The 14,979-nt window shown below is 41.4% G+C and overlaps 1 protein-coding gene and 1 gene segment (V, D, J or C); both read right to left on the bottom strand.

Moving 5' to 3' along the window:
• LOC139154462 (Ig gamma-2C chain C region-like) overlaps window positions 1–14,979 on the bottom strand; it is a 96,410-nt gene that overhangs the window by 36,856 nt on the left and 44,575 nt on the right.
• Window positions 3,547–14,979, bottom strand: part of LOC139154299 (uncharacterized) — a 1,065,525-nt gene continuing 1,054,092 nt past the window's right edge. Inside the window, exons 12-17 of the mRNA XM_070728717.1 lie at window positions 11,489–11,788; window positions 10,494–10,500; window positions 9,497–9,750; window positions 6,693–7,022; window positions 5,202–5,537; window positions 3,547–3,905 (exon numbers count right to left, since the gene is read on the bottom strand). Coding sequence (XP_070584818.1) covers window positions 3,547–3,905; window positions 5,202–5,537; window positions 6,693–7,022; window positions 9,497–9,750; window positions 10,494–10,500; window positions 11,489–11,788 — 1,586 coding nt within the window. The remainder of the gene's footprint in view (window positions 3,906–5,201; window positions 5,538–6,692; window positions 7,023–9,496; window positions 9,751–10,493; window positions 10,501–11,488; window positions 11,789–14,979) is intronic.

Here is a 14,979-nt window from a genome sequence, read left to right as displayed (position 1 = left end):
TCTCAGGCAGAAACACCAGCCTGAAGATGATGAGTGGGACCTCATCGAAACGTCGCCAGAAATTTCCAAATCCTACACGGGAAGAAACCCGAATATACCAAGACCGTCATATATATATATATATATATATATGTGTGTGTGTGTGTGTGTGTGTGTGTGTGTATGTGTGTGCATGTGTGTGTGTGTCTGTGTGTGCATGCGTGCGCGTGTCTCTGTGTGTGTTTATAGATAGATAGAGAGAGAGAGAGAGAGAGAGAGAGATATCGAGAGAGAGAGAGAGAGAGATCGAGAGAGATCTGTTGGAATATATCAGCCACATGAAAATCTTCATTGCCCATATAGCATCTTTGCAGTGTTACATTGTCTTAAATTGTGGCTTTTTTGGTATAAAGAAGGTGTCAATCGAAGAAGAAAGAAAGAAACATTCAATTAGTGCATATTGTTTTAATGTAAAATGGAAATATACATAAAGGGCCCATTATAATAAGAGCACCACAATCGGGGTAGCTGCTGGCATTGTTGTTGTTTTTACCAGTTAAGAAATTAGTTGTTCTAGTGATTATGTTTTCAGAAGCGACGTGAGCTACAAGGCATCTGTAGGAGGCTCCCATCATCCATTTGCTTGTGGGGACTTCGAGCATGCTTAGCAAAGAGCATGTTTGCTTCTCGTGGTCACACTTCATGCCATGGGCATTGTAACCTTTGAAGGACATCCCTTCATTCTCTTCTTCCCACTTCAGAAAGATTTCATCTGGATAGAAATCTTTTGCTATGCACAGCAAGGTTATATTGAAGTCTCCGCTGGATGACTGATGCTGGAGAGCCACTTTAGGGGGTCTCATAGTCCCTGGATTAACAAACACAAGGCAATATATTATTGTAAGCCACCCAGAGTCCCTCAGAAGCGGGTGGGATACAAATTCCATAAACAAACAAACAAACAAACAAACAAACAAACATAAACAAACAAACAAACAAACAAACAAATAAATAAATAAACACGTTTGGGAAACAAAATGTGCTGGACTCTACCGTCATTGTGCCCTTAGTTGTATTGAGAAGGGTTTTTATTTTTATTTATTTTATTTCTTTTGTCCAATTCTTTCATGTAAGCACCTCAATCACTAGGCCCTTGTTGGCTCTGTTATGAACACACCATTAAGATTGTCATTTACAGACCCTTCACATCCTGGACACAAACTGCTTCAACTCCTACCCTCAAAATGACAAGATAGAGTACTGCACACCAGAACAACTGGACACAAGAACAGTTTTCCCCCCAAATGCCATCACTCTGCTAAAGAAATAATTCTCTCAACACTGTCAAACTAAGTCTACTCTACTATTAATATTCTCATCATTCTCATCACCCATCTCCTCCCACAAATGACTGTATGACTGTAATTTTGTGGCTTGCATCCTTACGATTTATATTAACTGGTTCCTTGTATGATTGGATTGCTTATTTGTACCCAGACTATCATTAAATGTTGTACTTTATTATTCTTGACAAAGTTATCTTTTCTTTTATGTACTCTGAGAGCAAATGCACCAAAATTCCATGTGTATCCAAACACACTTGGCCAATTTAAAAAAAAATCTGTTCTGTTCTATTTATTCTATTCTATTTCTGATTGTCACCTTTAAAGCCCTTCATGGCTTGGGACCAGGTTATCTCAAGGACTGTCTCTTGACAGCCACAAATACCCAATCCATCAGAGTGAGGAGGCAACGAATGTTGTGGGTATCATTCAGTGAAGGCCTGCTACCAGAAAGGTAAGGTGCTACATTCTGGTAGTGATTTTAAAAATGCACCTTCCAAAGCTGTTGCAGGCGTGCGGGTGACCTTTGGTGCAAGATTTGGCTGCTGCGCATGCATAGCAAGAGCATTTTTGCATGAAGGTGATCATGTGAGCAAGACTTTGGTGATTTTTGCCAATTTGTTGCTTCTACGCATGCACAGAAGCAAAAATATCAGTGGGAAATGCTGAAATATTGCGTGTGCACATATCCTTGTGCAAAATTTTGCTTGCTGTGCATGCACATCAGCTAAATCTTGCACCAGCAGGCACACACCACCTGCAACAACTTCAGAGGGCACATCGGTAGCGCCAAACATGGCAGGCCCTCTCTGGTCCTATCCCCTAGGCCTATGGAAATACACCTAGAGTCTAATCTACACCTAGAGTCTAATCTCCCTCAGAGATTACACTGGCTCCCACTCTGAAAGTTCCTGAAGATCTAATTCTGCCAGCAGACCTGAGGAATGCAAAACAGCAATGGAGCCCATGAAATGGCTCATGTGAGGTGCTGTCGTTGGAGGAGGGGTGAGGGTGTTTTTAGTATATTAATTTATTATATGATTTCTTCTATTAGTTTTATTGTTTTTATATAGGGTTTATATTCTGTAAGCAGCCTTGAATCTCTATCTGCAAATAGGAGGCAATATACATTTATAATAAATAAATAATGCCACAATTTGGCTGTAGAGAGATCAGACTCTGCTCTGATTATAGCTACTGCCAGGATCGATTCAGAATAAGTCTGAATTGAAGAATTTTCCAATCCCTCTGTTCTTTAAGAGTCCTTCTGTCTCACTCGCTTGCCGGCTGTTTATACAAGTCCTTACCATTCTTTCTCTCAAAAGTCTTTGTCTCTGTTTTTTCTAGGCCACTCTGAATGCTGCAAGTGAATTGGGTGGTGTTGACCCATTCACAAAAATTCACTGCCAGTCGACCATATATCAAAGAAGTGTAGTTGGTCTCTTGGAAGACTTGGTTTGTCACTGAATTATTGTTGGCTGGTTTGCCATCCATGGTCCAATTGAAAGTTGCATTGGCACTGGCATTCGTAAGGGACATCATGCAGGTTAGAGCTGCACTTCCATTTGTGAAGAGCTCTTCGAAGGATGGCAATTGCATCTTGATCACATCCATATTGCTTGGGGATGTCACCGTTCCTTCAAAAGCAAATAGTGCATGGATTAATTTGATGAGGAGTTTCCAGTTCCTACCTCACCACTCCATATTTTGGAATTACTTAAATGCAAGTCCTTCTAACAGGAGAGTGGCAAATTAAAGAATGTACGGAAGCAACTTTGGAAAATGGTTTGACTGTATCCAATCTTTTCTTCCTCAAAGCTAATAGATTAACTTTCCATCTAATAGAAGCAATTATTTACTATGATATAAATGCAGATCAGACATGATATTCTAAAAACTAATCATCCCTCTTAACCAGTCATCTGCTTCTTCCCAACTCTTTGTTGTCAGTCAATATCAACTCAATAGCCAGAGCCATCAGCATCATGGTACCCTTCTATAGAATGGCCATGGTTAACTTGCCACTGTCAACATACCATGTTGGAAGAGTAAAGATAAAGATTATTGGCTTAAATATAGAGAAAAGGAGAAATAAGAGAGAGAAATTAGGAATTTAGGGCATTTAAAAATGTTAGAACTGGGGAGGGATGGAATGATGAATAACAATATTAACTGAAGGGGGGAGGGAGCAACATGGCTTAGAATTAAGAGGCATGAGAGGCAATCAGTTTTGTTTTATTTGTTTGCAATGTAAGCATGCAAAGTATAACTTACCGGAAGAATGCACGTCTTTCTTAATCGAAAATTTGGTTGCATGGTGATTTACTGCACATGTGTATATTTGTGGATTGTGCCAGTCTTCTCCACTGATGGTCAAACTACAGTCCTTCTGGAAAGTCCCATCAGGGAGAGGCACGAGAAGTGAACAGTTTGGAATGGAGTTGAGTTTCTCTCCATTGGCGTTCCACTGAATGTCTATGGTTTTGGGGTAGAAGCTAGTAGCCAAGCAGACAAGTTTTGGATAGCCCTTGTCCTCAAAGGTTTGGAATGCCATCACTCGTGGAGGAGTGGGTTTCAGGAAATCTGAAAAATGAATGGTTGATTTTGGAGTTGCACAATGCATTCACATAGTCAAGACCGCAGGAGTTTAATCATGCTCATAGTTCGTTCAGGTGATCGGAGACCTGATTGCGAAGAGAGTGTGAGACTCTGCCTACCAACCAGGGATGCCGCCATTTGGCTTCTTTTTTCATCTGTGCATAGACAAAGCATTTTGTGCATGCACAGACGGTAAAAGAACCCAAATGGCAGCATCCGGGCACTTGCGCTTCCATCGCGACCGGCTCACCAATAACCGACAGGCACGAGTATACTGGAAATTGTTCACCTTTGAGTTTAATATATATATGGCTAAAGAGCAATAATATAGATACATCATCAATGTTGGACACCCAGTTTTTATTTCGTGGGGTGGACACGAAATTGAGTGATTTCAAATAACTGATGGAAATTTCTTTTCAATTGGAAACACATTTGTGGATGTGTTGGTCATCAAGAGAAGAGTGCAATATATAAACAGCCATCTCTATCCCTACACCACTGATGGAGCCATCTTACCAACAGGATTATCTTCAGAGGGGGTATTGAATTACTTTCCCTACCAGTTCGCAAATGTGAGGACGCGTGCATGTACACTTACTTAGGTTGTGTGTGTGCCTTCTGCACATGTGTGTGGCCTCCTGTGCATCTGTGCGGCCTCCTGCATGTGCATTTTGCTCACATGCGCAGCTTGCACACATGCGTACAGCTTTGAAATTTGCCTAAATAGTATGCGTAGCACTGGGGCAGGTAGGCAGGTGGGTGGGAACCTACCTGCAGATTGCCATTACCAGTTCACCCGAACTGGTCCAAACTACTTGAATACCACATCTGGTTACCTTGATATGTTCGATAGAGGACATTCAGTATTTCCTAAGAGTTGTAAACCAGGGGTGGTTTATAACTTACCTTGTTGCCAGTTTACTTTCTTGCGTGCCACATGAGTGCACCACACATGTGCATGCGCCATACTAAAAACCCTGCTTCTGCGCCATACTAAAAACCCTGCTTCTCCACAGCTTCTGTGCATGCACTGAAGCGAAAAACAAGATGGCACCACTGAGAGAGCCAGTGGCCAGATGGCCATCGCTGCCAGTTCAGCAAGCAAGGAAAATTCCTGCTACCGGTTCTATGGAACTAGTCCCAACTGGCAGCAATCCACCTATGTTGTAATCATTGAGTTGTCATTCATTTTATTTGGGGGTCAAGAAGTCCAGATTCCACATGTTTCTTCACTCCCATCTATGATTCATATAGTAATTTCCCAGCACCAAGACTTACCATACAAATATTTACTGATGCTCTTCATGATAGTTAGGGATTCATGTCCCACTAGGCAGGTATACATGGCTCTATTTTCCCATTCAGATGCTGGGATTTTCAGGACACTTTGAGTAGAAAAAGTAGATTTCCCAGTTTCCAGCATGGATGGGCCTATGATATACTCAGAGGCATCTAGACTTCTGTTGTTCTTCTTCCATTTGATGAGTATCTCAGATGGGAAGAATCCGTTGATCACACAAGCCAACCAAGCAACAGCTTGGGAGATAGGTTGTGTCAGTTGCGACAGTGGTGGAAGGACCAAAGAGAGAGATGGTTCTTTAATGTGGCTGAGATCTATAGAAATATAGATATGGATGATATTTTAAAGAAAAAGTGGAAGAAAATGGAAGGTTGGAATAAATAGAAAATCTCAAGGATGATATGGTAAGGATAGTGCATTCATGATATTTAATTTTCATGATTTGAATGTTATTTGGGCCACCCATTTTCTGATGAGTATGAAACCAAAAGTATGGAGTAAATTTCTCTGATAATTGGTTCAGAGAATTATTCTGCCTCCCTGCACAATTTTCAGGGGCAAGCCAAATCCTAAAAGTGCTTTTTCAAAAGGTAATTGGACTTCCTTTGATATTCCTTAGAGATGTTTCCCTTTTGCACCCTTCAGGACACAGATAAACTTTCAAGTGGCCTCAATAGCTCTCAGAAAGAATACTAATGACCAGTTGCCTTTTGCAAAAAAGAAAAGCAAATTTTGGATAAGCTGGATGTCTGAGAATCTCCATAGACCATTTCATTGAGGGCTGCATCAATGCTGCCACGGTGGCACAATAGTTAGAATGCAGGACTACAGGCTACTTGAGCTGCCTGCTGGCTGCCTACATTTTGCCAGTTCAAATCTCACCAGGCTCAAGGTTGACTCAGCCTTCCATCCTTCCGAGGTCAGTAAAATGAAGACCCAGATACTCTGTAAACCACTTAGAGAGGTCTGTAAAACACTGCAAAGTGGTATATAAGTCTGTTATTGCTATCAGGGCTGTAGTTGACCTCATGGGGCTGGGTGGGCATGGCCAACTGAGTGGGTGTGGACAACTTGGTGGGCATGGTTACTTTGATGCCACTCCTCAAACTGTTGGTATGTTTCCCCTTCACATTGATAGACCAGGTTGAAGCCACACTGGCCCAATGCTTCCTCTTCACATCGGGTAGGTCAGGCCGAAGCCACATGGGCCCAATTTTTTCACATTGGGTAGTCCAAGTCGAAACCATGCTGGCCTGATCCTTCCTCTTCACATTGGGTAGATCTGGGCTGAAGCCATGCTGGACCAACCTTTCCTCTTCATAGACCAGGATGGCCCCATGGGATGGATCTTACTACATTATGGGCTGGATCCGGCCCACAGGCCTTGAGTTTGACACCCCTGCCACCACATTCAGGCTAGCCAAATAATTTATCCTGAGTTTTGGGGGCCTTGTTGAACCTTCTCTTACCTGTGCTTTTATGGATGGTCTGCTTCACTTTGGGGAAAAGCGAGCAGAGATGAGAAACAATGCATTCGATTTTCTTTCCAGCAACCCAATTCTGATTGGTGAGGTTCAGTTGGCTTTGGAAACTTTGGGTCTGATTTGAGTGTCTCTTGGCTTTTTCCATGGTGGCATTCGCAGTGAGGTTAAGTCCGTCCATTGTCCAGGTGAGTATGACATTCTCCAATTCATAGCCCACCACAAGGCAAGACAAGATAGCTCTGTTTTGAGTGAAGAGTCTCTCAAGGGGTGGTTTGAGTAGATATATTGTGGGAGATGGTATACTGTTCTTACAGGCTGCAAGAGTGCAAATGACAAATGTTTTATGATGGGAAGAATAAAATAGCCAAAAAGAACATATGAAAAAATAAAACACCATACAGGTACTGTCAGCCCTCAGATAGAGAGTCAACAGCCCGCAGATCTGAAGGTGGTTGATGAATAACAGCTGGATCCAGTGCCTGACATGCGTATGCACAGACGGCAGAGGAGACCAGTAGAAATCTGTAAGCTGGTCCTCAAGATGGAAGAGCCACCACTGCTAATGAAACCCCACCCTAGCTCTGGAGATAAGAGACAGGGGATGGAGATGAATAGATGTAGCAGAGAACTATTTATCTCCCTGCTGGACAGATTTGTCCAGGGTGGCACAGTGGTTGGAGTGCAACACTGCAGGCTACTTCAGCTAATTGCTGGCCGTTGTTCAGCAGTTCAAATCTCACCACCAGCTCAAGGTTGACTCAGCCTTCCATTCTTCCGAAGTGGGTAAAATGAGGAGCCAGATTGTTGTGGGCAATATGCTGATTCTGTAAACCACTTAGAGAGGGCTGTAAAAGCACTATGAAGTGGTATATAAGTCTGAATGCTATTGCTATTGCTATTATTAACCTCCAGAAACTTTTTGCCAGGGCTGCTGGCACTCCTAATAAAGGAATCATTGATTTAAATACAGAGGGTTTGTCGTGTTTGGGAGCTGGGTCGGAATATGATCGTTTTTCATACTTATGACCATTGCAGCATCCCCATCATCAGGTGATCAAAATTCAGATGGTTCATAATGGTTGCAGTGTCCTTCTTAGAAGCAAAGACAATTGGAGATCTATATTCACTTTTCAACCAATGATTATTACGTAATTTTACAACGGCAGTGATGACCACATGACCATGGAGGTTGTGCCATTGTCAAAACTTTGAAAATGGGTCCATAAAAAGCATTTGGGAGATGATTGTTGTAACCCTGCACAGTTGCTAAGCGATTGGCTGTAAGTTGCAGATTAGCTATACTCTAACGCTTTTCTTTCCCATTTCTTGGTAATCATTATTATATTCTATTATTACATTTTATGATCAATGCAATTTTGCAAGGGTCGCCCAGAAAGTAATGCACCACATTTCTTTTTCTCAGCCTACAGTAATGGTACCAATGTGAAACATTAGATATACATTATTTGAATTGCCAAGAGTGCGTGTGTAAATGTTGTGTCTCTTCGGACAGATAGAATAGCTGCAGCAGTGTTTCAAAATGGTGTCTGTAAGTGATGTAAATTACAAGCAGCATGTCGTCATTGAATTTCTCACTGCGGAGAAAGAAACTATTGGGAACATTCACAAACATGGTGTCTAGGGGTAGTGATTTCTGACAGTCTCAAAATGGGTGAGCAGTGTGGTCGGGCAGTAGGAAAAGCAAATAGGATGCTTGGCTGCATAGCTAGAGGTATAACAAGCAGGAAGAGGGAGATTGTGATGCCCTTATATAGAGCACTGGTGAGACCACATTTGGAATACTGTGTTCAGTTCTGGAGACCTCACCTACAAAAAGATATTGACAAAATTGAACGGGTCCAAAGACGGGCTACAAGAATGGTGGAAGGTCTTAAGCATAAAACGTATCGGGAAAGACTTAATGAACTCAATCTGTATAGTCTGGAGGACAGAAGGAAAAGGGGGGACATGATCGAAACATTTAAATATGTTAAAGGGTTAAATAAGGTCCAGGAGGGAAGTGTTTTTAATAGGAAAGTGAGCACAAGAACAAGGGGGCACAATCTGAAGTTAGTTGGGGGAAAGATCAAAAGCAACGTGAGGAAATATTATTTCACTGAAAGAGTAGCAGATCCTTGGAACAAACTTCCAGCAGACGTAGTTGATAAATCCACAGTAACTGAATTTAAACATGCCTGGGATAAACATATATCCATCCTAAGATAAAACACAGGAAATAGTATAAGGGCAGACTAGATGGACCATGAGGTCTTTTTCTGCCGTCAGTCTTCTATGTTTCTATGTTTCTATGTAACATTTGTGTACAGTTATGGAGACTCTGCAGTTAGTCACTGGGCACAGAAGGTGAAGCCATTAGAAGAACAGAACAGAGGATGAAGCCATTAGAACAAAGAATGGTACCAATAGGGAATACACACCTTATGTCTCAATGGAAGAAGGCCTTAGAACAAGATGCAAATTACGTGGAAAAATGGAGAGTATAGAGGAAACATCATTCTTTCTTGTGTGTAAGTTTCATTGTGTTCAATAAATAATTGTTGAAAAAAATGCAGTGCATTACTTTCTGGGCGACCTTCTTAATTTCCTGCTATTGTGTTTTGTTTCATTATTTTTGTGGCACAACCGGAATCAAAGGAAGAAGTAAAACAAAAAAAGGAGAACATGAAATTATGTTCCAGACAGAAATATGTTAAGAGACAGAGAATGAATGGACAGAGAGAATAAGTAAAAAAGGAGTGAGAGTGAGTGAGAGAGAGAGAGACAGACACCTTTGCATTTGCTGATAGTTCTTGTCTCTGCGTGGTTCCTTCCAGCTTGAGTTACTTTGCAGGTATATTCTTTTAGTTTGTTCCACTCTTCTAGGGAAACTGTGAAGTTGCTGCTAGTGTAGAATTGGACACTGTTTGACTGATCCTTTGGTGACATTTGAAATTTCCCATCGGGTTCCCAGGTGACTTGGATGTTCTCTAGGGAGTAGCTATAGATGGAACAGACTAAAGTCACATCACTGATAGTTCCCAAACTTGGACAAAATGGATGGACATTCAGTGTCATCAAGGGAGCCGTGGGCATAATCCAGTCTAAAAAAAACCAGAAAGAGAAAGCATCAATTTTATTCCTGTTTATTTTGAAAGAAAAAGAAAAGTATGATTTTTTTTATGAAAATAGAGTTGAGCAGAGGATGAATGAATTATCTCTCTTAGAATGAATGAAGTAATGAAGTTATGCAACTCTCTCGTAGCCTTCCCTTGTATCTCAGTGTTTTGCCACTGCTTATCCATTATCTCCAATGTCCCCAAAATGCCTTTGTTTCCACAGGAGTCTTGTCTTTTCTTTTGAAGATGTTTCACTTCTCATCCAAGAAGCTTCTTCAGCTCTGACTAGATGATGATGAGGAATAGCAATAGCCCTTAGACTTATATACCACTTCACAGGGCTTTCCAGCTCTCTTTAAGCCATTTACAGACTCAGCATATTTTCCTCCCCCAACAATCTGGGTCCTCATTTTACCAACCTCAGAAAGGATGGAAGGCTGAGTAAACTTTGAGTCTGGTGAGATGTGAACTGCCAAATTGCAGGCAGCCTGCAGAAGTAACCTGCAGTACTGCACTCTAACCACTGAGCCACCAAACTCTAATTTCACCATTTATGTTTATATATTTACATCTACATCTATATCTACATCAGAGATGGGTTCCTCCTGCTGCAGTCTGGTGCAGGCGCTCTGATAGTAGCCCACCAGTGACGTAATGCAAGCATGACAACTCCAGTGCTGTCTGTGCCAGACATGCGCGCCACCAGTTTTTTCATAATTTTCAGCAATTTTTTGGCTCTCTGAGCATGTGTGGAAGTAAAATTGTCCCTCTGAGCATGCATAAAAATAAAATCATGCCTGTTAATGTGCACACGCATGTGAGCTTAACAAGCATGCACATGTGAAATGTTGCGATGCGTACTGGCAGCAAAATGTAAAAGGAACCCACCCCTGATCTACATCCACATCCACATCCAAATCTACATCTACATCCGTTCATTCGTCCGTCTGTCCATCCATCTGCATCTGCATCTACCCCAGTGGTGGGTTCCTACTGATGCGGTCCAGAGCAATTGATGATGCAATTTTGGGCTATTTTTTTTCTGGCGTTTCCTGAGAAAGAGCTTCTCAACTGTGCTTCAGATTAATAATAAACGCTGGCATTAAGATGAGGGTGGGTGGGACGGTTTCTTCCAACAGGGAGATGCCGGGAAAAAAATCACCAAAAATTATATCATCAGTGCATTCTGGACCGCACGGGTAGGAACCCACCACTGATCTACCCTAACCGTAACCCTCTCAAAGCAGTTTACAGAATCCACATATTGCCCCCTAACAATCTGGGTCCTCATTTTACCAACCTCAGAAGAATGGAAGCACAGCTGGTTTGGACCAGCTCAGATAAATCAGTAGCGGAAATCGCAGGTGGGCCTATCCACCCAGCTCTGCCTTCCCATCCCAGTTCTATGCTGGAAGAGGAGAAAGAGGAGGGGAAAGAGGGGGAGGAGAGGAAGAAGAGGAGGAAGAGGGGGAGGGGGATGGAAGAAGGGGAGGAAGAAGAAGAGGAGGAGGAGGAGAAGGAGGGTAAGTAGGGTAATCCAAGCATATAGGGTTCAGAAGGAAACCTCAGTTTACATCCAGTAAGTGAGAAGGAAAAGATTGAAGCATGAAGTATCTGATTAAAAGATGGAACTTCAGACATACTAGCTTGGCTGCTCTAGTTCACCTTTTTTGGAAATCTTTTGGACTTTTCTTGCATTCGTTGGCTTGTGTACCACCTCACAAGTCTTGCTGTCCATCTCTTGCCATTGGGAGATGGAGATGGTGAGTTGGCTGCTGGCCCAGTAGGTTTCATCTGCTATTCTCTGGCCCGTAATGACTTCCATATTTTCTGGGCCACCCACCCATGTTATAGTGACACTTGGGGGCCTGTAATTAGTTGCGATGCATTTCAACACCACAGTGTCCTTCTCCCGGTCTACTGACTGCAGGAGCTCCACTGTAGGTGCTCGAGGCTCCAGGAAATCTGTAATGAGACCGTGATCATCAGCAAGCATGATCATTAGAAGAAAAAGGGCCAAGTCATTAAGATGAGATAAAAAAATAAGTTACCTGTAATAAGCAAAAGAATCTCCCTGGAGTGCAATTTTTTTAAATGGAGTCATTCTTCAAGAAGTGAAGTAGGATTGTATGAATCTTCCTGGTGTAGACTCTTTGTTGTACAATGAGAATGTGAAGATGATGGAGGTTGTGCCTGAGCATGTCTAGAATACTGTATTTTTAGCGTATAAGATGCACCTTCCCTCCCCCAAGAGGCTGAAAATTTGGGTGGCTCTTATACTCTGAATGTAGCTTTTTAATTCCCTCCCCAGCTCTAACAAGCTGCTAACCATATTCCAACTCTTCCTGGCTTGCAGGCTTTTTCATTACTACTCTCTACGAACAATGCTTTTTCCAGCCCTACGTCTTTGCAGGTTTTTTTCCCCATTGCTACACACTCCGAATAAGTTTTTTTTAAAGCCCTAACCAGGGGATAAACTAATGTGCTGACACTGACCAGAGTAAGGATACTAGCCAGATGAATATTTGGGTAGGCAGACTTCCCCCCCATTTCCTTCCCCCAAAACTAAGGTGCATCTTATACTCAGTTGTGTCTTATACCCCGAAAAATATGGGAATTGGGCACCAAGTACTAGGAGAAATAACCAGCAGTACTTCACCTAGAACTATTTTTGTTTTTAATTTACCAATGAAATTAGATTTGTGTGCATGAAATGTAAAAACCTCTGGAAACCTTGAACAAAATATATGTATATCCTTTTTCCCCCCAGAGACAAAAATGGTGAAAAGTCCAAATGCATGCAATGTTTTTCTATTTAAAATAGACAACTATTTATCTGCTATTTCTCTTTTATTTTCTAGATGCATGGTTCTCCATATTTTCTTCATTGTGAACACCCTTGAAATACTGTTTATGGCTACGGACTCCCAAGACTTTACTCAATATTTAATTTAAAACATGTCTTCAAGTCTTTGTGGACTCCTCTGTGATGACATCACAATTCCCCCAGGAATCTGCAACAGGTTGAGAACCATGGTTCTAGACGATGCTTTTTTTTTTGCCTTCTCAAAAGCAAGACCCACTTATTCAGTTTGTTTCAACTCCTACTCTTACAACAATGCTATAGAGCAATGTACACCAAGACAACTAGACACAAGAACAGTTTTTTCCCAAATGCCATAATTCTGCTAAACAAATAATTCTCTCACCACTATCAAACTATTCACTAAGGCTGCATTACTATTACTATTAGTCTTCTCATCGTTCCTATCAACCATCTCCTCGCACTTATGACTGTATAACTGTAACTTGTTGCTTGTATCCTTACAATCTATATTAATATTGTTTCCTGATTGCTTATTTGTACCCCATGACAGTCATGAAGTGTTGTACCTTGTGATTCTTGACAAATGTATCTTTTCTTTTATGTATGCTAAGAACATATATACCAAAGATAAATTTCTTGTGTCTAATCACACTTGGCCAATAAAGAATTCTATTCTATTCTATTCTATTCTATTCTGTTTAGTGCTGTTTTCATGAACATGTTAGATTGTATAATATAAATCCAATTAATAAATAAGTAAAATAAATAACGTAAACACGTAGTATACATTTCTTGAGTTGTAACAGGACATTTGTTTGCAAAACCAAATGAAAATAAAAAAGAAATAATGGCAAATGCATGGTATAACTTCAAACATCTCAGTCTAAGACAGACTTCACCAAAAGGATCGAAACACATATTAATCTACTGTGAAAGTTTGTTCTTCTCATTTAATATATGTTAGGGTTAAGTGCTGTATGTGTAGACATGGTCTTCTTCTGATGCACTAGATGATTTATATCCATGATGGCAAACCTATGGCCCGTGGACCCAAAGTGGCACACGAAGCCATGTTGCACATTCTTTTATTTCATTATCTCAGGTGAGTTTCTTTAACAGTTTCCAATAGAAGAAAAATGAAACAAATATTAAAAAACTCTCCAGCCTTTGAGTCCCCTTCCCAGTCATTCCTCTAATAATCCCCCTCCCAAAATAATTCTTAAGGCAAAAATATGAACTTTTTTTTTTCTGAAAAAACAGAAATGAGGCAAGATTGGGTGAATGTTCCATCAGTGGTATTGGATTTGGATGGCTGTTTCACATTATGAAAACCCGTGATCAGAATCATTAGTATAATGCAGATACATGTACGAACCAGTCCATGTCCCTTCTGGTCTAATAGCATTTGCGTTGCTGCGCAGAATTGAGAGTTAACATTTAGATATGAGAAGATTTATTTTAGCAAGCATTTCACTCAACCAACCCTGATTTCCATGTCTTACCTTCGTGGAGGTGCTCTGGGTGTGCTTAAAATATTAGAATTGGTTGACATGTTTATTCTTATTTGCTTAAGGCCAAGTTATTATTGCTCTTAACCCGTGATTGGCTACCAAAATTTTTACTACCACACTGTGGACGTAGCTTATACATTTTGTTTCAACATCTTTCAGTACAAATTGGGTGCTTTGGGGTGGAGCTCCATTTTCGCTACCCCACTGCGCTCCTCTCCATCTGGGCAATAGCCCAATCCTGATTATCTACTACACACACACACACGCACAGATTTTCTAAAATTATACACATTTAACCTCATTTACTGTGATAGGAAAAACATACCCAGACACCAGAAGGGGGGGAAAAGGGGGGGGGGAATCAAAATTTTACTACTGGTATTGTGTACCTGTCCAAAATTTTGCTAACCGTACTGCATACCTGACCATAGAAGCCCACCACTGCTCTTAACCATGGTGGCAACGGTTGCAAGAATTGGGTACATTAGTTTAAATGAAAAGAAGGACTAAGGGCAACATGATAGCAGTCTTCCAATATCTGAAGCCTCCAGAGTGCGAAAAACAGCACAACAGGCAAACCGGAAGTCCATTTTTCTGAACCTCCGGTTTGCCCATTGGGTGGTTTTGGCACTTTAGGGCCTCAAGGAAGCTTCTCTGGAGTCCCCAGAGGACGAAATGGCCTTCCCCAAGGCTGAAAATCAACTGGCTAGCATGCACATGCATGCTGGAGTTGACATAGGACAATGCCTCACATGCCCTCCAATATGGCCCCGCATGCCACAGGTTCACTATCAGGGTTATAGGGTTTCCTGCTAGAG

Source organism: Erythrolamprus reginae, chromosome Z, assembly GCF_031021105.1.
Source record: "Erythrolamprus reginae isolate rEryReg1 chromosome Z, rEryReg1.hap1, whole genome shotgun sequence".
Classification (NCBI taxonomy): domain Eukaryota; kingdom Metazoa; phylum Chordata; class Lepidosauria; order Squamata; family Dipsadidae; genus Erythrolamprus; species Erythrolamprus reginae.
This window is presented reverse-complemented; position numbering and strand designations above follow the sequence as displayed.